The 23,998-nt window shown below is 41.2% G+C and overlaps 1 protein-coding gene across 1 annotated transcript in view; it reads left to right on the forward strand.

Annotated features, from left to right (window-relative positions):
• The first annotated feature begins 6,301 nt into the window (after window positions 1-6,301).
• The window catches only part of GSDMA (gasdermin A), a 38,138-nt gene continuing 20,441 nt past the window's right edge, over window positions 6,302-23,998 (forward strand). The window contains exons 1-4 of the mRNA XM_087917517.1: window positions 6,302-6,572; window positions 10,487-10,667; window positions 17,178-17,343; window positions 17,455-17,548. Of these exons, the coding sequence (XP_087773643.1) occupies window positions 6,302-6,572; window positions 10,487-10,667; window positions 17,178-17,343; window positions 17,455-17,548 (712 nt within the window). The remainder of the gene's footprint in view (window positions 6,573-10,486; window positions 10,668-17,177; window positions 17,344-17,454; window positions 17,549-23,998) is intronic.

A 23,998-nucleotide genomic window follows, 5' to 3' on the forward strand; every position in this document is an offset into this window, starting at 1 on the left:
ATCTATCTATCTATCTATCTATCTATCTATCTATCTATCTATCTATCTATCTATCTATCTATCTGCCATACATTTGGATAGGACAGTGGGAAGTAAAGGAACTATGAAATCCATGCACAGTTACTGTTTATTCTGTGTAAATCCAACACTAAAGTGATCTCTGATCCCTTCATAGTAATCATCAAGAAAGATATTCAGTCAATGCACGAGTATAGAATTTTAGTTACATACTCTTTTTTTAAGTGCTTTTTTTTTCAAGTCCTATATTACAAATCTTTGACTTGTGGTCAAACCTGTGGTTACAGCTGTGATGCAGCTATTATTATCTCTGACATACACTTTTTTTCCTTTGATTTTGTGATTTTTCTGGCCAAATATTTCTCACAAGTGTGAGATGGAATACATAGGTTTAAATAGTTTAAATCCCAAAGAATCTCTAAAGAATCTCTTGTTTCCCCCAGAAACAAAGGGAAAAAGGAAACTTCTTGACCCTAAACATCACAATCTTTCTGCTATCAGGAAATAAGTTTGGCTCCATCTACACAAATAATGTTTGTTCCTATTGTAAATAATATGCCTTATCATGAACCAAAATGGAACAGTTGCTTCTAAGAGTCAAACAAATTCCATCACCTTTACTGGAATAGCTTTAGGTGCATAAATGTGTCCCAAAATGTGACTTCCCAATCTGTATTAAAAAGCAGAAAAAGTCTTAATATGTCTTTTATGCCCTGATAAAGAAAAAAATATTTATAAATTTATATAAATTTGGACTGGACATAGCTATTATATAACTATGTCTATTACTGGAGTTGTGCTAAAAATAATCATGATTGTTCTAAGTGAAAAACTGTTTCATGTCCTGGAGATTGCCTGTCAAAAATAGTGGTGTAGTAATAATATAAAGAAGAATTCAGGCTCCATATCAGCAGCTGACATCCCAGGTCAAATACTAAGTTGTAAACCAGGGTTAGCATCTTTACCAGGCAAGCCAATCTGAGGTACAAAAAAAAAAAAGAGTACACCATATCATTTCTAGCTGCTATATCTGCTATTCCCTCAAGTTTGCAATAGCTGTATTTAATCACAACACAAACATGTCCAGCAAACTTTTTTCCGCTGCCTATCCATGAAATTGGCTTTTCTAAGCCCAACCTTGTTGGGATTTTTGTTGTTTTTTTCTTGGTTGTACACTGCCCAGAATCTCACAACTGGTGCAGCTTGCAAAGGCTATAAATAAATATATAAAACAAAAGACAAAGAAGTTTCTTTGACTTCCAAAGTACTCATGAAAAAGTGGCGTTTTTCCATAATACAAACATTAAGACATGAGTTCCTGTCATTTTATCAGGAAAAAAAATTGCCAAAAACTTGGAGTCTGTTGAAAGTTTGCTGCTTGAGATAATACACAAAAATGACAGCCCACCCAGACTGAAACCACACAGTAAATTTAAGGTTTCCGATAAAAAGGGTGATGAGAGCAAAACGGTGGTAAGTAAGAAATATTCACCTTCTGTGCAAAGTTGTTCTTCTCATTTTGTTATTTTATATCGGTGTTTTTGTAATCTTAATGGATGTTCATTAGAACCTTCCTGTAAATATGTTCCTTTGAACACTCTTACTTCGTCCAGGGAGGGATGGGGGATTTGGAAATCGCTTCCTGCCCTGTGATTTACTGCTCTTCCTGCCAGCGTCGAAAAGAGAAAATAGTGCATATATCCTGCAGCTGACTCGCATGACAGGGTAAAGGGCATACTATACTTAGGAAAAGCCCCGTCGATCGCTGCAATATTTTCAATTCTCCACACATGGAATTTCTCAATTTCGGAAACTACCGATGGAAGCAACAACCCATTCTCTAACAATCCCCGCCCTTTCCGAGCAATTCGTTCTCTCATTAGCTGCGGTCCCTCGAACGGTGTACAAGCACCTACTCAAAAATAAGCTTGTTAATGTTGTAAGCGTAAGGTAGAACACCGCAATATTTTCTAAGAATAGAAAAAAATACGAGTTAATTATCGGCTTCTTCAAAAGAAGCAAAAGAAAACAAAATAAAGCCATTCTAACGCACTACCTAATCCCCTGCGTATTTAGCTTCTCATCCCTACAAGTCAAAGATTGAGTTTCTCCGGAGCGCCGTTTAAAGGATAGACGAAGGTAAGAAAAAATAAACTTTTTTTTTTAACTTAAAGCTTGCTCGGCGGCGGATTGTTGAATATTATTCTTCCAATTAAGCAAACTTCCCAGGGACAGGAATGAATCGGGAGTTCTTTTACTTGCAGAAATTATAAATACAGTGTTATGTATCGCTTCTAGTTTTTAAACTAACTCAAAAACGATGGCGCGAAATAAAATGGGGAACTAAAGATAACAAACAATGTTTGAAAGGCGGACATTATCTTCGTGTATACATTGTTTCCCAAATCTGGGTAAATTGTTCCAAATCAGTCAAAAATAACTTTTTTCTGAGTAAGGATACACAAACCCATTACCCAATCTCAACAGGGACATTTTGAGAAGGATTTTGGGCAAAGAAAGAAAATGTTTTGGAAACACTAATGTATACAATATTAGATGCTTCATCTTTTCTTTAAAAAAGAGTGTTTCTTTTTAAAAGTATCGGCTATACCAAGGATGTATTCAAACTTCATGTTGGTGGATAATAGTATTTTGACACAGAAAACCACTTTCCTCAAGTGGAAAAGCCTAAAATTAAACACTGTTGCTGTTGTTTTGATCCAATCCCTAAAGCAGGGGTGTCCAACCTTGGCAACTTTAAGGTGTGTGGACTTCAACTCCCAGAATTCCCCAACCAGCATGTGCTGGCTGGGAAAGTCTGGGAGTTGAAGTCCACACACCTAAAGTGCCAAGGTTGAACACCCTGCCCTAAAGCCACTGGAGGTTCTGATATTTCCAATTCAGGCCAAAGCAATCATTCATGAAATCTGGAGCAATCATCCACTTATTTTCTCCATCTGCACTTTAACATACTTTTTATAATTGGCAACACACCTTAAACTTTATATCATATAAACTTTAGGATGGGTCAGATGGACTGTCTGAATGTTGGCTGTGGAATTCTGAGTTGAAGTTCACCCAGCTCTAAGTTGCCGTGGTTGAGAAATACGGCTTTATAGCATAATTCAATGAGAAAAATCAAACAGGAAATTGAAGGAGACTTGCCTGGTTACATACTTATTTGAGTGGAGGCATATTTTTTTCCCCACAGGGAATTCCACAGACTTTCAAGTAGGGTATTCATTTTTAAAGACATTTTATTCAATTTCTGTTGTGAACATTCCCATTTTAGTTTAGGGATATTTAGTGGAAGGGACTAGGAGTGTGCACACCCTGCCAGATCTGATAGGATGGAATGGTGGTCCCTGAGATAGCCAGGTCTTGTATCATATTGGGTTTTCAAACGAATCACTTGCACTTTTAATTGCACTTGGGGGTGGGAAGAAGAAGGAAGCCAGTGCATTTTACACAATAGAGATGTTACATGGACAAACATACCCCCACCCCAATTATTGTGTATACTACTGCATTCTGGATCAGTGGAAGTTTCTGAATAGTCTTCAAGGATAGCCCTATGTAGAGCAATCCAGATGGAAGGTGACCAAGGCATGAGTGAATCTGAGCAGGACCTCAATAAGGCTGCCTGTTATAGTCAGACCTCTTTTGCTATGACAGTCATAAAACAGGTTACCACCTGTCAGGACCCAGTTTTATTTTTTTCACTGTAGTTGTAAAGCAAATGCCATGGTCATTAAGTGAATCCATTGGTCGCAGGGAAGGGATAGCCAAAACCTGATTTCTGGCAAAAATGTCATAAATCGCGGTTACCCAAATGGCAGTAAATGCTGGCCAGTTGTCAAGTGCCTGAAATTCGGTTACATTATCACATTATGTGGGAGGAGGACTGATATCAGAAGCTGAGCTGTCCCTTTTCCAGCATCTGTCATAACACTGAATGGTTGCTAAGTGATTGGTGTTAAATAGAGAGCTGGTACCTGTACTTCCATATTCTTAGTTTGTCTTTTAAATTAATCTCTGATTAACTTATGATGCTGGGTTGATCACAGTGGAATACAGACTGCAGAATATAACAGGGGTCACCAACCTTTGGGACCTCAGGGACCACCAAACTCATAATTTTAAATCCCAGGGACCACTAACTGATTATGTGGGTGTGGCCTAATTTGTGGGTGTGGCTTGGAGGTCGTGACTGGCTGGGCATGGCTTGTAAGTAAATATTATAAATATTGATATAAATATTGATTTTTTTATTAAAAAAGAGCAACTTTTACCCAAAATCAGGCAAAGCAGGCAGGCAGATTGAGTTGCTCACAGAATCACAGATTCATTCAGATATCTATCTACCTGCCACCAGCTAGCTTAGTCTGTCACATAAAATTTACTTGCAAGCAAACTCACAAAATTAACTCACAATACACCATGTATGTTAATATTGAATATTTAATATATAAAGGGCTACTTTTACTCAAAATCAGGCAAAGCAGGCAGGCAGATTGAGTTGCTCACAGAATCATTCAGTGATCTATCTATCTGCCATTGGCTAGCTCAGTCTGTCACATAAAATTTGCTTGGCGTGAGTCTGCACTGAATAATAGAATCTTCAGTCATAAGGGAGGTTAGGCTGTGCTTAAAAGCAGAGCTGAAGGTCTAAAGACTAGCTAGAAAGCAAGAAATCCAACCATTTCCTGCTTCCTAGCTAATCTAAATCTCCCAGCATAGCAGAACAGCTGATGGTTGGACAAATAGCAATTTAGCAGGCAAGTTTTCTGGGTAAAGAGTGAGTGGGCGGGGAAGGTTCCCGCGTGCCATGTGAGCAGTGCAGCCTTGTGTTTTTCTGCACAGCCTGGATTAATTGCTTTGGGGGGGGTGCTCTAGGGGTGAGATTTCTCTGCAGCTCACCAAAATTTTCTCATGGCCCACCGGTGGGCAACTGCTGGACTAGAAGTCCTGAACTTGTTAATATCAGGCTGTAACATTTCACAAGTTGTAGAACTACACCATCCAACAAGATGCAGCAAGATGGAATTCAGTGGTGAGAAAAATAAGGTCCTGCACTTAGGCAGGAAAAATCAAATGCAAAGGTATAGAATTAGTGGTACCTGACTCAACAGTAATAATTGTGAAAAGGATGCAGGTGTCTTAGTGGACCACCATTAAGTATGAGCCAGCAGAGTCACTATCATTATAGTGAAATATCATAAGAAGTAATAGTAACAATGACACACTGGCTATTGAGGCCACAACTTAGAAAGCTGCATTCAGTTCTGACCACCATAAGACAGGTAAGCAAGAGAAAGGAAAGGAAAGGAAAGGAAAGGAAAGGAAAGGAAAGGAAAGGAAAGGAAAGGAAAGAGAGAGAGAGAGAGAGAGAGAGAAAGGAAGGAAGGAAGGAAGGAAGGAAGGAAGGAAGGAAGGAAGGAAGGAAGGAAGGAAGGAAGGAAAGAAGGAAAGAAAAGAAAGAAAGAAAGAAAGAAAGAAAGAAAGAAAGAAAGAAAGAAAGAAAGAAAGAAAGAAAGAAAGAAAGAAAGAAAGAAAGGCAACAAAGATTGAAAGGGGTCTGGAGGCAAAACTGTATAATGAACAATTAAGAGAACTAGGCCTAATGAAGAGAAGGAATAAGGATAAACAGTTGTCTTCAGCACTTGAGGGGCTACCCAGAGAAGAGGGGGTTGACTTATTCCTAAAAGCACCTGAGGACTGGACAAGAAGCAATGGGTGCAAGCTGGTTAAAGAGTCCACCAGGACCTAAGGAGAAATTTACTGTAAGAAATTTACTGTAAGAAGCTTGCCTCCTGCAACTGTGCATGGTCCATTGCTGGAGTTTTTCGAGAAAATATTGGGCAGCCATTTGCCTTGGGCAGGGTTCCAACATTCCTTCTAGTCCTATGATTCTATGAAAACTTTCCAGCATTTCTAAATAGCACAGATAGTGGTGAGCTGCACTGGTGGTTGTTATCAAGCAGCATCTGAAGACCTATATGTTCTCCAAATAACAACCCACTACCCATATTTGGAAAAGCTATTGTAATATTGAATTAGATTACTTCAAAGCCTTACAAAATATGCAATTAGCAATACATGTTTTAAGCCTAGGAAGTGACAATGTAACATTAAAAAAAAATCTCCAAATTGCAACTCATTGCATGGATTCAATATTAACTAAATCATAATGTGTTTGGGTTAGGTTGGGTTGGTGAGAACCCAGACAGTTGTAATTTGTTCATTATTAAACCAGGGTTTAGCATACTGTGTGGACTTAGTTATGATTTTGTTTCTTTCCTCATTCCTTCTCTTAGACAACATTTCTTCTTCAGATATGACATTTTATAACGCAACTAAATCTTTGGCAAAAATGATAGATTCACATGGAGATTGGATTCCAGTACCCAGCTTGATAGACCAGAACAATTTTAGGCCCTTTTGCGTGCTGCAAAAGAAAAGGAAGACATCGTGGTGGCAGAGCTGTCCTTTTCTCAAAACTGACTATCAGTTACATCATCTGCTGTTATCAGGAAATGACACTTCAAGTCTAGGTAATCTTCAAGAGTCTATCTCATTCATATATTTTTACTTATGGAATTATCTGTCTGTTACATTTTGCGAAAAGTATAAAAAAATTGAAGAATACAACATTTTTATCACTAACTTTTGTATTACCCGTATGTATGTACTCAAAATGTATGAACAAAGTTTTCTGAGATTTTCAGAGGCAGAAAGATAAGAGAATGAATATTCAGTGATTGATGGTAAGCTTTCAGGACCCTTGATCTCATGTTTATGAAAACTGGAATAAATAGCAAAGTTGAAAAAATAGATTATCCAAAATCCATTTATACTGTCTAAAACAAGACTCAGCATGCATTTTTATAGCGTTTATGTCCTACTAAAGCTTTGTAAGGCTAAGGAGATGATGTCACAGGTGTTGTTGAGACTGCAAGTTTTGGACTCATTTTCCCACCCACTGAGGGGTATTTAAGGACCAAGACTGAGTGCCCGAGGGCTACCTTTTCTACATAGAAACATTTTTACCATCATCATCATCATCATTATTATTATCATTATTATTATTATTACAGTATACATAGAAGATGAGATAACCATGCTTCGTTTCGTATCACAAATCACTAGTCGAACACTTCCCAAGTGTTTAGGACTGCGTGATGTATTGGCGAATTATGCAAGCAGATCCCAGTAAGATGGCCTTCTGCAGCTCACCAATGGTGATCTTGTCAGTGCCAATTGTTTTTAAGTGCTTACCTAGGTCTTTAGGCACAGCACCCAGTGTGCCAAGTACCACTGGAACCACCTGCACTGGTTTATGCCAGAGTCTCTGCAGTTCGATTTTCAAGTCCTGATATCTGGTGATTTTTTCAAGTTGTTTCTCCTCGATTCTGCTTTCACCAGGTATGGCAATGTCAACGATCCACACTTTTTTCTTCTCCACAATCGTGATATCCAGGGTATTGTGTTCCAAAACTTTGTCAGTCTATATTCGGAAGTCCCACAGTAGTTTTGAATGCTCATTTTCGACCACTTTCTCAGGGTTATGATCCCACTTGAGAATAATAATAATAATAATAATAATAATAATAATAATAGTTGTTGTTGTTGTTGTTATTGTTATTATACATAAAAATGTCTACATAAACAGTGTGTTGTTTGGGTACAGTTCATTTTGAGAAATAATAATGATATAGCAATAATAATCACATCATCATCATGAACATCATCATCATGAACATCATCATAGCTTATCCATTTTAGTAAACCTTCCTTATATAATTAAGCATTCTCTTATGCTTTTAAATGTCTAACTTCTGTTTCTGTTAGTTAGCCATTCGTAAAACAAATCCAATGTTAAAAAACATTCAGTTTCTTCTTTCTCCTTAATTTTAAGTATTAATCTATCCATTTGTGCACTTACTACACTTTCATCTGTAGGGATCCCTTCATTTTTCCACTGTTGTGCAAACACAATTCTAGCCACTAGAATTTAACCCATGTAAAATTAAATATGTATTTCCTTTATTGTATTTTTCTGGTAAGATACCCAACAAAAATATTTCTGGTTTTAAATCTATATGTTGCTTTATCATTTTTTCTCACCATGTATGTATTTTTGTGCATTTTTTTTTGTTTTTGGGCATGTCCACCACATATGATAATATGAACCCAATAACTGATTACATTTCCAACATTTAGCGGACATGTCATTAAACATCTTTGCCAATCTTTTTGGTGGAAAGTACCATCTATAAAACACTTTATATAAATTTTCCTTATGTGCAGTTGACATTGTTAGTTTATAGTTCCTATCCCTCAATTTCTATTTATCTAACTATAGTCGGGGGTGGGATTCAAATTTCTTAAAAACCAGTTCTGTTGAGAGCAGTTACAGCAGCACAGGCGACTCAGGAGTAAGGCTGCAAGGTAATGACCCCTCCCTCAAAAGGATAAAATCCAGGTTTAAAGAAGCATTCTTTGCAGAAGGCAAAGATGCTCTGAAACTCAGCCTCGTGGACATTATAGCAAGTATTTGAAAACTCTTGTAAACTATTTCTTATCTGTGGGTTTTGGCAGCCTCGGAGAACAACTTGACAAGGCTCTTTCTTGTTGGAGTTAATTACTGGCGGGGCTTGTTGCCTTTGCCTCCTCACTCACCAATTGGTGGAAGACAAGGCAGAAACAACGGTGCAGTGGGCTGCGGGCGAGGGAAGATGACAGCAGGCAAACAAAGATGGCGGCTGGCCAAAGATAGCAAGCAAAGACTGGGTGACCCGGGAATTGGCATTCAACTGGGGCTGGCAGCCGTGGCAGCAGGAGATAGGCGACCGCCTTACTGCCTTTGCCTCCTCACTTATCAATCGGTGGTGGAAGGCAAGGCAGGAACAATGGAGGGCCGCGGGAAGACAGTGGCGGGCAAGGCAGGCAGTGTCGGCAAGGGCATCTGCAGTCCAGGAGTCATTGTCGGGACTCAACCGGGGCTAGTGGTGGCAGCAGGTAGGCGACCGGGTGTTGCTTGGAGGTCTCACTCACCAATCTGCATTTTTGGTAACAGAAGCCAGTCGGGGGAGGCAGTCTAGGCAAAGCAGGCCGTCCAGGCAAGGCAGGAAGGCAGGCCTGGGAGGCAGGCTGGGCAAGGCAGGCCTGGGGGGCAGGCCTGGGGAGGCAGGCGGGGCAAGGCAATCTGGTCGGGCAAGGGCAGCAGTCCAGCCAGGCTAGAGGGAGGTAGCGACCGGGGCTTGCCCTCCCTCACCCAGGGCAGAAGAAGGCAAGCAGCAATGTCTGGCTAGCTGGCTGGCTGGCTCAGCTGCTGATGCTGCTGGGAGCAATGGTGCCGGGCAGGAAAATGTAGGAAGCGTAGCACATGAGCTATAAGTAGTGACTGGGCGGGGAGGAACAGGGCAGATGGGGGAGAATACAGTCAGCTATTGTCATGCATGTGCGTGATGTCGTGCATGCGCAATAATGGCTGACTGGGCCAGGAACTGAGGAGTGGGTGGGGCGGGACTGGCAGCAGGGGAGAATGCCATCCCCGATTGTTGTGTATGCATGCAATGTTGCGCATGTGCAATAATGAATGATTGGACCAGGAACAGAGGGGCGGGTGGGGGAGAATGTTGCGCATACGCACAAATGTCGCACATGTGCAATAATGAAAAACTGTTCCAGGAGCAGGTGAGCAGGTGGAGAGGGGCGGGGTCAGCCAGGGGCCCGTTTTACTGGTTCTCCAAACTACTGGGAACATTAACAAGCGGTGTGAACTGGTAGAATCCCACTCCTGCCCACGGACCATATCTAAACATCCAGTACTGGTCCGCGGGCCTTGAGTTTGACACTCCTGGTCTTGACTCTAGAAAAATAATGCAGTCTCTTGAAAGGCCATTGCAAAGAATAAAAGACTCTTATAGTCAGGGTTCCAAATAGAACAGAATTTCTTTGTTCCAAATAAAAAGGTAGAAACAGTCTTGATTGATGACAAGTATCACAAGATGATATCTGCCATCAGAAGTAGCAAAACACTCAAATTTGTCTTAACAGTTCTTTGTCAAGGTAGATTTACAATATTTTTTCTCTTAAGCATAGGGAAATAAATAAGTAGCTGTTGTGAAACAACTATCTATTATTCACAGACAAAGATGAAACAAGTTTCTAGAGCACACCCTCACCTTTCAAAGGCACTTTTCAAGAGATGTCAAGAAGTTTAAATTGAAAATATACCAACGTGCAAGTGGAAATATTTCCCACTTTCTGGAACTCTTAATATGAACTGTAATTAATTCTATAATACTGATTTAGATTAGAAACAGTTTGATTCATTATCAACAAAATGCTTTACTGGTAGGATAGTTTTTCTCTCATTAAAATAGTTGTCTGCTGCTCTATTTCTATGTGTTTCTGTAGTACTTCTTCAAACTTATAATTTTTGACAATATTTGTCCTCTAGTTCAGAAGGATTCAGAGTTATTCACCCTTGAAGAAACTGTAGATGGAATGCTGAAGGGGGATATTAGTGGAATTACTGACACTGAAATAACTAGTGCTGTCAGCATTTCTCATGAAAGGTCTGTAAAGATGAAAAAGATACATGTTCCAATTGAAGACCTTGATTCTTTGATGAAAGAAAAGTAAGTATAACATAAACAGCCAAATGAAAAAAAGACTCCAGTCACATTTAACATTGTCCTCAAGTTTGCCATTCTTCTAAAACAGTGCTTTATATAAAGTCTCTGATTAACTGACTTCAATTAGTTTTAATTTTTGCAATCACAAGCTTTTCTGCAGGAGAATCTGTACCCAACCTAATCTTTCAGGTCTTCCAGTTGAGCCTATCTTCCTTATTGTTGCTGGTCCTCTTTCCTTCTACCCTTCCTAGCATTACAGCTTAGTCATAGAACTATGTCATTGGGACTCCAAAATATAGTATAATTTAAAGCCTTTAGACAGCTATAAATCTTCAATTGCAACAAGATTTAATTATTTCTAAGCATTAACCAAATATGGTAAAGAACATAGCTTAGAAATGTACGCAGAAAATGGAAAGGAAATCAACAGTATAGGATTATGAGCTGTGGTGGTTAGAATGGGCATTGTTATAATTACCTGAGAATGCCCTTTCTATCTACGCTGCAAGAGTGTCCAGGAATGAGTTAAGCTCCTCCTTCCAACATCATAGAGCTGAGTCTGCCACTATAAAAAGCCAGCCTCAGGCTGGCCCACCCATCTTTTAGGTGAGGATACTTGACAGACGTACTGTCTCTGGAAGATAAAGAAGAAATTAATTTCACCCCTCCCCAACCATCATAACCAGATATATAGGGTGGGGCTGGACTCTCTTGCAGCGTAGATAGAAAGGGCGTTCTCAAGTAATTATACCAATGCCCATTCTCCTATATGCTGCTTCGAGAATCCAGGAATGGGACATACCAAAGCCTGCATGTTCATGGGAGGACCAACGTCTGGTCCAGTCACTCTGACTGAGGAACCACCTGTTGAAGCATCCTCTGACCAAACAATACTTGGGCTGAAACAAATAAATTCAGGCGATAATGCCATATAAATGGCGAAGTCAAAGCCCAAGTAGCTGCTCTGCAGCTCTCCAGTGATGCCTGAGTAGACCAGGCGGCCAAAGTAGCTGCACTCTTAGTGGAGTGGGCTGTGACATGTCTGGAAACTAGCATGGACAAAGTTTGCTATGCCTTGGATATACAAGCTCTAATCCACCTACCAATTGTCAATGCAGTCACCTTGTTCCCCAGGGTAGAGGGATGGAATGACACAAACATGGCTTCAGATTTTTGAAAGACTGCCATCTGTTTGATGTAAATCCGAAGGGCCCGCCTCACATCCAAAGTATGCTATCTGTGTTCCAATTCATGTTGTCATCTGGGGCAAAAGTCTGGCAACACATCTTGTGCCAGGTGAAACCACATGTTTATCTTAGGGATAAACGTGGGGTCTAACCTAAGAACTACCCTGTTCTGATAGAAAAGACACAGGTCCTGTCGCACCAAGAGTGCTGCTAATTTGGACACTCTCTTGGCCAAGGTAATGGCCACTAAAAATGCTACCCTGAGGGACAGCATTTGTAGAGATACAGATCTGAGGGGCTCAAAAGGGGGCCTTGTTAGAGTTTGTAACACTTTAGGTAAATCCCAAGTGGGAAACCTATGTACAACAGGGGGTCGAAGGTTAGACCCCCTGCACACCGAAGGGTGATGGGACCAAGAAGCATAACTGTCCCAGGATAGAACAGGGGAGAGAGGCACTACCTGGCAGCGAAGCGTGTTGGGGCAAGTCCCTTGCCTAAGCCCTCTTGTAGGAACATTTGAACCTCTGCCACAGAAGCAGAAGAGGGGTCTCTGGCCAAAGGCATGCACCAGGAGCAGAATACTCTCCAAGTCGCATCATAGATGCATGTGGTAGACGGCTTTCGGGATGCTTGAATGGTGTCGATTACCCTTTCAGGAAAGTTGGAAGCCCTCATAGAGTGCCGCTCAAGCGCCAAATGGTTAAGCTGAACCACTGGGGGTTCAGGTGAGTAATGCCCCCTGATGCAGGGAGATCTTGGATGCCAGGATCTTCCATGGCTGGGACACAGACAGGTTCACCAGATCTGCGAACCAGTGTCTCCTGGTCCACTGGGGCACCAGGAGAATTAGCTCCACCTTTACCTCCAACAACTTCCGAATTACAGCCAGAATAATGGGAAGAGGAAGAAAGGTGTAGAGGAGACCCGGAGGCCAGGCACTCCAAAGCACATTGGTCCCCTCCACTCCCTGGGTCAGAAACCTGATGAAGAACCTGCCCAACTGGGTATTCTGGGGGGTGGCAAAGAGGCCTATGGTTGGAGGATCCAATCAGCATGACAAGTCCTGAAACAGAGAGAGGTGTAGACTCCACTCTGCCTGGTCTGCTGTGGACCAACTCAACCAGTTGACCTGGACATTGTCAACTCCCAATATATGGCCCACCCTGATTGAAAGGAGGTGTCTCTCTGCCCACCTCCCAGGAACTCTGCCTCTCTCATCAAGGCCCTGGACCTGGTCCCCCCTTGCCTGTTGGCATGGGCCTTTGCGGCCACATTGCCCGTCATGACTAACACATAGTGAAGCCACCCTGTTCTGGAAGTGTTTCAGGGCTAAGAAAATAGTTCCAGCCAATTTATGGGGCATGTCATTTCTGACTGTGACTAACACCCCTGGGCTATTTCCCCTTCTAGATGGCTCCCCAGCCGTGGAAACTGGCATCTGTGTTGAGCCGGATCCTGTCTGACTCCTTGAAGGGAAACCCCCTCTCTAGAGCCTGGGACTGCCACCATGTGAAGGAGCGAAGGACCTGATAAGGAACCTGTACCCTTATGGTAGCATGGCTGGCTCCTGCCTGTTGAAAGGGGAGCAAGAACCATTGGAGTTCCCGGGCATGGAGATGGGCCCACGGGATGATCCCAATGTAGGAGATCATCTTTCCCAGGATCTGGGACAGTAGAGACAACGAGACAATGCTCTGTCGCCGAATCTGACTGATGCCACTTTAAAGGCTCTCCCCTCGGTCCGGGGAGAGGAACACGGTGTAAAGTGATGTATCTATAATTGCCCTGAAGTGAAGCAACCTGGTCGTGAGGGAAAGGTGACTTTTCCTTAGATTGATCAAGAACCTGTGGTCTCTGATCTGCAATGTGATGTGAAGGTTGTGATTGGCCGAGTGGGTTGACTGTGATTGTATGAGTATGTCATCCAGGTAGCACTGGACCCTCACCAATATGGTGTGAACCGAAGCTGCCAAAACTGCCAAGATTTTAATGAAGACCCTTGGAGCTGACGAGAGACTGAAGGGTAAAGCCTGGTAATGGAAATGGTCATTCTGATAACAAAAATGGAGAAACTGGCAATGATGAGGCCAGATAGGAATGTGGAGATAAGCCTCTGTGAGGTCTATGGAGGAGAGGAGGTCACCCTCTAGAACGCTCTCAAGGATAGAAGGCAAGGTCTGCATCTTAAAACACCTGTATGGGATACATTTGTTTAAGAATTTAAGGTCCAAGATGGCTCGCCACCTCCCCAAAGGCCTTTGGGATCATGAAGAGGCAAGAATAGAAGCCTTGCCCTCATTGATTCTCCGGAACCGTTTGAACACCTTATATGTCAATGAGATCTTGGATTGCCGATTCTGTAAGGGCCCGTTTAGAGCGGTCCCTGGAAGTGGGGCAGCGAATGAACTATTATGGAGGTGGGGAGAGAAACTCCAGTTGGAGGCCCGACTTCACTGTCTCAAGAACCCAGGTGTCCAATGTAGACTCCTCCCATTTGGAGGCGAAGAAAGCCAAATGGCCTCCGATGGGGGGGAGATGGTGCACCCATTTTGAGCATCTGAATGAATGACCTACTCCCCCTCGAAAGGGCCATTTACTGGGGACTTGTTGCTGCCTGCCGGAAGCTTCAGGACACTGTTCTTGGTGAGCAGGAAAGGACCTCTGAGGTCTAGAGAACCGAGAGCTGGGTTTGGGTCTGAAAAACGAGGGGCAAAAGTATGGCCCGGGGCGAGACTCAGACCTTTTCCCCATCGAAGAGAGGACCTTCCTCTTGTCCTTGGTCTCTGTCAACTATGGTTTAAGGACATCACCAAATAGGTTATCGCTCATGCATGGAGCTGATGCCAACTTCCATTTACCATGGGAATCAGATTGCCAGTTGCATAGCCAAAATAGCCACCTGCCCACCACTTCATGACATGAAGAAGTCATGGCCCTGGAAGCGAACTTGGCCGAGCTCAGAGTGGTGTCTGCCATAAACTCCGCCGCCGCAATTATGTTATTGAGATCTTGATGTGCTCTGAACTCAGTGGCCGGGAGCCTCTATTGAAGCTGGGGAAGCCAGTGCAGTGAAGATTTTTTTAAAAAAAGAGGGTGCCGTTGGTGCTCTAATCGCCCAAGCTGCTGCCCGGTGAGTGCGCTTTAGGGTTTGCTCAGACCATTTGTCCTCTGCCTTGAGCACATCCTCTGGTTCAGTGTGGGTGCCTGAGGAAGAAACAATGCCACCAACGAGCATTCACCAAAGGTACCAGCAGGGCATTGGCCAGGGACGGGCCCACATTATAGAATCGTCTGTTGTGAGCAGACGGGCGAGGCCCTGCCCCTGGAGAGGTACACTGTTCCTTCACTAGATCAAGGAAAATCAGTGGGGAGGGGAGCACCTCTGTATGTACCACTGGCTTGGAGAACAATGAATCAGTGTGACCAGATTGGTAGCCTGTGGTTCTGGGGCCACCTCCTCAGGGTTTAGCTGTGCAGTAACCAAAGCCTTGTGTAACAGAGGCTTGAATAAGGAAGGCCTCAAAACTCCTGCTGATGGAGGCTGATCAACTCTAAAGTCCTCTTCCTCAGACATATTGGGGTCTATGAGTTCTCCTTCCTCTTCCTCAGAATGAGTAGAGCGACTATGGTCAGAGGCCTCGGAATAGTCTACTTCTTTTTCCTCCCCCCACTCCAAATGGGAGGGCTGGAAACAGAACTGCTGTCTGGGAATACCCTTCTGAGAGTGGGGGACTCCTTGGGGAAAACCCTGATGTAACAAGAACATGCCTTCCCCTTGTGGGTGAAGGAATTGTTTAAATCCTTCTGCTAGACCCTGCCTTATGGTTACAGAGACCATTTCCCTAAGGTCCTCGGGACTATTCTCCTCAGGAGGTAAGCCTGCAGCTGTGGGGGTGTAGGTTGCTTCAGGCTTAAGCCTATGCCCCACTTGAACCCCCTGACCACCGAGGGAGGAAGGAAGGGCCAGACCCCCAGGTAGCCTGTCTAGAGGAAAGCCCTGATCTGCTTAGGTCCTGGGAAAACTGTTCTTCCTCCACTTTCTCTGGGGATCAAGCTAACAGGTGACTGTGAGCAGATTCCGGCCCCCCTTAAAAGAAACTTCAGGGCTAACGTGCACCTCCCCAGAGTGAGGAGAATGCTGAATCTGGGCCTTTATCTGAGCCTTTTGCAAATTGTTCCTTAAGTGCTGCATTGAAGCAGCCTCTCTGTTAGCAGAAAGGCCTCTTTGTCTTTTCTTTTTCCTCAAAGGGGCTTGGGAGTGTTGGGAGTCTTCCAGTCCTTTGGGGCCAGGTTGAGGGGCTTCCCTCTCCATCTGGTTAGCAGAGCAGACACCAAGAGTACTGTGAGCTTCCTTCATGTAGGTGCTACCTGTTGCCTAAGCCAGGCGAGTTAGGAGACTGTGAGGCCTTGGGGAGGCACTTTCCACCAAAACAAAATGGCCACCTGGCAATTCTAAAATGGCTACCTGGCAATTCTAAAATGGCTGCCCGGCAATTCTAAAATGGCCACCCACCAGTGGGGTGGCCCTGGGATGACCTAGCCACCATCTTTGCTCTTTAGTCTCTTACCAGGCCCTGAGCAATCGAATTAAGCCGGAACAGCTGAGAAGTGGCAGGAATGAAGTTCCGGAGTCAGCTATAAAGCGGTTTGGCTGGTGGCGGCAACAACAAGGTTGCTATCAGTGGGGCTCCGTGGGAGGTTCCTCTAAACGTTCCCTGGGTCCACAGTCCTTGTGCAGCAGGGCCGAAGCCTCGGCACTGCAGGAGAGTGGATCCCCGCTCTCCTGGAGACAGAGCTCTACCGGATCCCCGGGAGCTGGATTTTAAATGTATTGCTATCTCTTTGAGTTCAAACTTTTCCTTTAGCTGTTTAAAAGCACTTCTTCCAGAGACTATGCTGTCAGACAAGAAGCTGAGCCAAAAGATGGGCAGTCCAGCCAGAGGCTAGCTTTTTATAGTGGCAGACTCAGCTCTATGATGTCAAGGAGGAGCTTAACCCATTCCTGGACTCTCAAAGCAGCATAAGTACTGCAAGCTCCTTCTGCTGACTGCTGGCTGCAGTTCAGCAGTTCAGTTCTCACCAGCTCAAGGTTGACCCATCCTTCCATCCTTCCATCCTTCCAAGTTAGATAAAATGAGGACCCAAATTGTTGGGTAAACCTCTTAGAGCAGGCTGTAAAGCACTGTAAGGCAGTATATAAGTAAGTGCTATTGCTATTACTTATTGCAATGGAACCTATACTTATTGGATTGGGGGTTTTGTTCCCAAAAAGTTATACATTCAATTGCAGTGTATTTTACTGAGGTATACATGTATTCTTTTTTAGAAAAATCAACAATGAACATCCATTTATTAAACAATCAAAGAAGCTTCAGAGGAACTTATATCTGATCACTGCATCAGCAGAAGCTGTGGAAACGGCAACGTTTGGAGAATCTAACAAAGTGGAAAGCAGCATCTTTCATAAAGCCTACATCAAACTAAGCCTGGAGGTCTAATCTGAACACTGAATTATCATGAAATTGAAGGAAAGAAAATGCATTTCCTCTCACCAAGTTATTTTATCCCATATAGCTGATGCAAGATTTTATTTTGTCTTTTAGGGTGCCAGAGATAGGAAGAAAATAATCACTATTCCAAAGGGATGCATCTTGGCATTCAAAGCTAAGAAATTATTTATAGGAGAAGAAACTGTAGGTAAGGGGGTTTTTTTATCTGAGGCTTGTGTCAATGACTAGTTTTCTGGAAATGTTACTGTTCTAGCCAAGCTGAAAGTTTCAATGATCTAGCAGTTGGCTGATAACAGATAGAAGTGAGCCGGATAGATATTTGGTATAATAAAGTGCTCATGTTCATCCATTTTCTTAAAAAAGGCAGATGTTGGTACATTTGAGTTCAATCTTCTATTCAATGCAGCACAGCTGCCTATATCTCCTACTCCCAGTCTCTCCACTTTTCAACTGCTTTTATTGTTAAACTTGCTTTACATAATGCAACTGAAATCTTTCTTCCTACAATTTAAAGTCATCATTTTATTCCTGAATTCTGGAATGAATGAGAGCAATGTATGTTCTTCATAACATACAGGTAGTCTGTGATTTACAACTACAATTGAGCCCAAAGTTTTCAGTGCTAAGCAAGACAGGTGTTAACTGAGTTTTGCCCTATTTTACAAACTTTCTGGCCACAGTTATTAAATGAATAACTGCAGTTGTTAAGTTAATAAAAATGTTGTTAAGTGAATCTGGCTTTCACATTGACTTTGCTTGTCAGAAGGTTGCAAAAGGTGATCACATAATCCCAGGATAATGCAGCCATCATAAATACATGCCAGTTGCCAAGTGTCTGAATTTTGATCATTTGACCATGAGAATACTATAATGGTCATGTGAAAAAGCAATGTCACTTTTTTCAAAGCCGTTGCAACTTTGATAGGACACTAAAAGAATAGTTGAAAGTCGATGACTATCTATACAGGTGTTTGAAGAGTGCTATCATACCCTTCCAAGAATAGAATAGAATAACAGTTAGAAGGGACCTTGGAGGTCTTCTAGTCCAACCCCCTGCCTAGGCATGAAACCCTACACCATTTCAGACAAATGATTATCCAACATCTTTTTAAAAACTTCCAGTGTTGGAGCATTCACAATTTCTGGAGGCAAGTTGTTCCATTGATTAATTATTCTGTCAGGAAATTCCTCCTTAGTTCTAAGTTGCTTCTCTCCATGATTAGTTTCCACCCATTGCTTCTTGTCCTGCCCTCTGGTGCTTTGGAGAATAGCTTGACTCCTTTGTGGCAGCCCCTGAGATATTGGAACACTGCTATCATGTCTCCCCTAATCCTTCTTTTCATTAAACTATACATTCTCAGTTCCTGCAACCCTTCTTCATATGTTTTAACCTCCAGTCTCTGCACTGTTTCTAGAGACTCAACATCATGGCGACCAAAACTGAATGCATTATTCCAAATGTGGCCTTACCAAGTGGTCTTAAATATCACGTGATCTTGATTCTATCCCTGTTTATGCAGCTTAGGATTCTATTGGCTTTTTTGGCAGCTGCTGCACACTGCTGGCTCATATTTAAATGGTTGTCCACTAGGACTCCGAGATCCCTCTCACATTTACTACTGTTGAGCAAGGTACCACATATATTGTATCTGTGCATTTGATTTTTCTTGCCTAAATATAGAACCTTACTTTTTCACCATTGAATTTCATTTCGTTAGATAACACCCAACATTCCAATCTGTCAAGATCGTTCTGTATCTTAAGCCTATCCTATGGAGTGTTGGCTATTTCTACTAGCTTGGTATCATTTGCAAATTTGATGATTTCCCCATCTATCCCCTTGTCCAAGTCATTGATAAAGATGTTAAAGAGTACTGGGCCTAAAACAGAGCCTTGGGGTACTCCACTGCATACTTACTTCCATGTAGATGCAATTCCATTGAGGACTACACGTTGAGTGTGGTTGGTCAGCCAGTTACAAATCCATCTGGTGATGATGCTGTCTAATCCACATTTTTTCTACTTTACCTAGTAGTAGGTTATGGTCTACTTTATCAAATGCCTTACTGAGGTCCAAGTAAATTATATCGACAGCATTCCTCTGGTCAATTAATTTTGTCACTTTGTCAAAGAATGCAATCAGATTAGTCTGGTATAATCTGTTTTTAACAAACCCATGTTGGCTTTTGGTTATTACTTTGTTTGTTTCTAGGTGTTCGCTGATTCATTGCTTGATTATTTTTTCCAGAATCTATTTCTTTAATCCTCTTATCATTACTTTCCTTCTCTGAACTTATTTATTCTATCTGGATATGTCTGGAAAGGAAGTGACTTTGACTGAACACAATACTTAAAATAATGTTTGACCAAAATAAATAAAATCAAAGTATTACTTCCATGATAAAAAGTAACTTCTATTGGTACAAACCAAAATTTCATTTGCCTTTTTGCAGCCAGCCATATTGCAAAATGAACACAAGTCAGCAATGTAATCAACTATTATTCTAAAATCTTTTCCTGATTCCACACTTCCACCATCCTATTTCCTAATCCAAAGCATTTCTTTTTTCTAATACAGATAACAGATAACAGCAGAGGTGAAAGTGGACATCCCTGCCTGACTCCCTTTCCTATCTCAAATAAATTTGTCGTTTCTCCATTAATTATTATCTGTGCTTTTTGGATTGAATATATTGACTTTAACATTTTTTCAAATTTGTCCCCAAATTTCATCTCCCTTACTTGCTGTCTCACGAATTGCCAATTTACTTTATCGAAGGCTTTTTGAGCATCCAGAAAAAGTAGTACAGCCTGTTTTTCTGGATGTGCCTCATAGTACTCCAGGATATCTCATACCATCCTTGTATTGTTTTTAAGTTGTCTTATTGGAAGGAAACCATTTTGATCTGTATATATGTATCTACTCAGTATTTTTTTAAATCTCTCAGCCATTATATTCATAAATATTTTGTAGTCAGCGTTCAATAAAGAAATTGGTCTATAATTTTTTATCTGAGTGGTATCTGCACTCCCCTTCAGTATCAGTTTAATGTATTCTCTCCACGACAGTGGTAGCTTTGCCTCTGTAAGTGCCTCATTATAAATTTCTAAAAGAATTGGGTCAAATATTTCACCTAAATTTTTATATACAGTTCTACAGATAATCCATCTATTCCACTGCATACTTACAGGGGGGTTTATTATTTTTTTGTTTACTAATTGCCTCTTTTAGTTCCCCCTTAGTGTTCTCTTCATTTAATCTTTCCCTTTCTTCTGTTAGTATTGGAATATTTTCTTCCTCTAAGTACTGTTTAATTCTGTCTTTATTCATATCTTCTTGTTTATAGAGTTCACTAAAATATTCCAGTACTATTTATTTTCCATATTGTTTTGTATCTTTCCCTCCTTATCTTGTAATTGCTGAATCCATCTCTTTTCTTTTTCCTTTCTTAACCTATATGCAAGCCACCTTCCTGGCTTATTTGCATTTTCAAAATAATTTTGCTTTACTAATTTCAATGCTCTTAAATTTCTTTCCTGTTCCAATATGTTCAGTTTATGTTTGGCTAAGTTACATTTGCTTATAATTTGCTCATTCTCTGGTATTAATTGTGCTTGTCTTTCCAATTTTCTAATATCATTCTGTAACTCATTACTTTCTTTTTCTCTTTCTTTTCTCTTTCTGGCATTATATGCTATTGTTATTCCTCTTAGGTAGGCTTTCGTTGTGTCCCACAGATTCTGTAAAGAAGTATGTTCTTTTATATTTAATTCAAAAAACAAAATTATTTTTTAAATTTAGCTAAATATTCTTTATCTCTCAGAATTTGTGGGTTCAACGTCCATCTTCCTCTTTGTTTTGATTGGCCTTTCCCTGTTACTATTAGAGGGTTATGGTCTGCCCACACATTTGGTGCTATTTCTACTTGCACTATATCTTTCATTAGAGTTTTACTTATCCACGCCATATCAATTCTCGGCCATGATTTGTGGGGAATAGAATAAAAGGTGAACTGCTTTTCTTTTAGGTTATATGTTCTCCAAATATCAATTAAATTTTGTTCTTCTGCCATATTAAAAAAATGTTTTTGGAAGGGTGTTCTTTTTTTTCTTTTTTTTAACCGGTGCTTGGTAGTCCTTTTTTATGTCTGAGACTGCGTTGAAATCTCCTATCATACAAATATCTTCTTTGCCTAATTCTAAAAAATGTTAATAGAAATTTTGTTGTTGTTTGTTAGGAACATATACTGCAATAAATAAAAGTTTCCTCAGTTCCCATACAACTTTTATCATTAATGTTCTCCCCACTGAATCTGTATATAATACTTTTGCCTTGATTCCTTCTCTAACATATATTACTACTACTCTCTTTTTTTCTTCTGCTAATGCTGCATAGAATTTTCCTAGTCTTTTATATTGTAGATATTTCTTATCCTGAGCTCTAATGTGTACCTCCTGGAGGCACACTATATCCATTTTTTGTTTTACCAATTTCTTTAAGGTTTGATTTCATTTAGATGGAAAATTGAGTCCATTTACATTTACTGACAATATTTTCAAATTATTTTCCATTTTCCTTCTTTGTTGTTACTACTTAGTTCCTGTTGTTTTTTGCCTCTGTTTGTGCCCTTGTTCTTACTCTGTTCTCTTCTTGTGGTCTTTCTTCTCTTTTCTCTACCTCACCTTCCTGCTCTTTTTCTTTCGTTTCTAATTGTTGGTCTTCTTGGCTGCTCGATTCCAATTCTTCTCTGCTGCTACCTGCTTCTTCTGTTCCTACCAGTTGGGTGTGGAAGTCTTGCGCCTTTTCCAAGGTATTTATCTTAAATCTTCTTCCCTTGCCACGACACCAACATTCCCTCAGGTGTTATATCCATCTAAACAATCTGTTATTTTTATTAAATTGAGAGTCCAGGAAGTGATATTCTTTCCACTGTTCACGCACTCTTTTCGGGATTTGCTTTAGCGTAATAATTTCTTTTCCTCTATAGGACATAGGCTCATCTCTGGTGATTTTGTAGATTATATCCCTCACTTTTTTTCATGCAGAACGGATGTGGACCTCCTTTGGCAATTTAAATCTTCTGGCATAGTTCATGTAAACTTGGTAAACTTTGAACAATTCATTAGTTATTTTGCTCTTATCTCTTTGGAGAACTTCTGCGATTATTTCAGCCATTATTGCTGTTAAGTCTTCTTCCTTCGCCTCTTCCATATTCAGAAATTGCAGGTAGAATGAGGCTCTCTCCATTTCCAGCTGGATCAAAGAGTTTTCCACTTCCTTATTCTGTTCTTTCATTTTCTGGTCCACCGATTCCAACTTCTGTTCTGTTTTTTCTGCTCTCTTCTCAATCATTTGCAGTCTGGTCGTTTTTTTGTAAAACCTCTTGGATCAGCCCCACCTTCTCATCCAGCTTCTGAATATCATTTCTGACTTCTCTTTTCACTTCCTCCCTTTCAATCTTCATTTCTCCATGGTTTCTAGTCATATTTTCCTGTAGCTTTATTGTTGTAGCCTGCATGTTTGTCACAGAGGTTGTTTTGTCTGTTGTGAACATTCCTTCAATAGATCTTTGTGTAGATGGGGATGGTATAGCTGTTGCTCTTGCTGGAACGGGTTTCTTCCCAGTCTTCATTGTAATTGTTGTGAAACTTGTCATTTCTTGCAGTATTTTATGTTACTGTCCTAGTATTTTTTCTATCCTTTCCCACAACACCATTCAATGTTTTCCTGATTTCTCTGGTCCTTCTTTTTACTAGACTAGTCAAGTCCAGTTCCTATAACTGTTCTTCATATGTTTTAGGCTCCAGTCCCCTAGTCATCCTGGTTGCTCTTCTTTGTACTTTTTCTAGAGTCTCAACATCTTTTTTATAATGTGGTGACCAAAACTGGATGCAGTACTCTAGGTGTGGTCTTACTAAGGCTTTATAGAGTGGTATTAGTACCTCCCTTGATCTTGATTGTATCCCTCTGTTAATACAACTTAGGATTGCATTAGCTTTTTTGGCTGCTGCTGCACACTGCTGGCTCATATTTAGCTGGTTGTCCACTAAGACTCCAAGATCCCTCTCACAGTTACTGCTATTGAGCCTGGTTTCACCCAGTCTATATGTGTACTTTTGGTTTTTCTTGCCTAAGCGTAGGGCTTTACTTTTCTCTACATTGAATTTCATTTTGTTAGATACGGCCCAGTGTTCTAGTCTGTCAAGATCCATCTGGATCTTGAGCCTATCTTCTTGGGTGTCCGCTAATCCTGCCAGCTTAGTATCATCTGCAAATTTGGTAAGTTCCCCTTCTTTTCCCTCATCTAAGTCATTAATGAAGATATTGAAGAATACTGGGCCTAAGACGGAACCTTGTGGCACCCCACTGCTTACTTCCCTCCATGTAGACTTAGACCCATTAAGGACTACTCACTGAGTATGGTTTGTCAGCCAGTTGTGAGTCCATCTAGTGGTGGTGCTATCTATTCCACTTTTTTCTAGCTTACTAAGACGTAGGTTGTGGTCTACTTTGTCGCATGCCTTGCTGAAATCTAAATATATTATGTCCACAGTATTTTGCTGGTCTACTAATTTAGTTACCATGTTGAAGAATGAAATAAGATTGGTTTGGCATGATCTGTTCTTAACAAATCCG

This window comes from Pseudonaja textilis, chromosome Z (assembly GCF_049901715.1).
Source record: "Pseudonaja textilis isolate UNSWEBS1 chromosome Z, rPseTex1.2, whole genome shotgun sequence".
Taxonomy (NCBI): domain Eukaryota; kingdom Metazoa; phylum Chordata; class Lepidosauria; order Squamata; family Elapidae; genus Pseudonaja; species Pseudonaja textilis.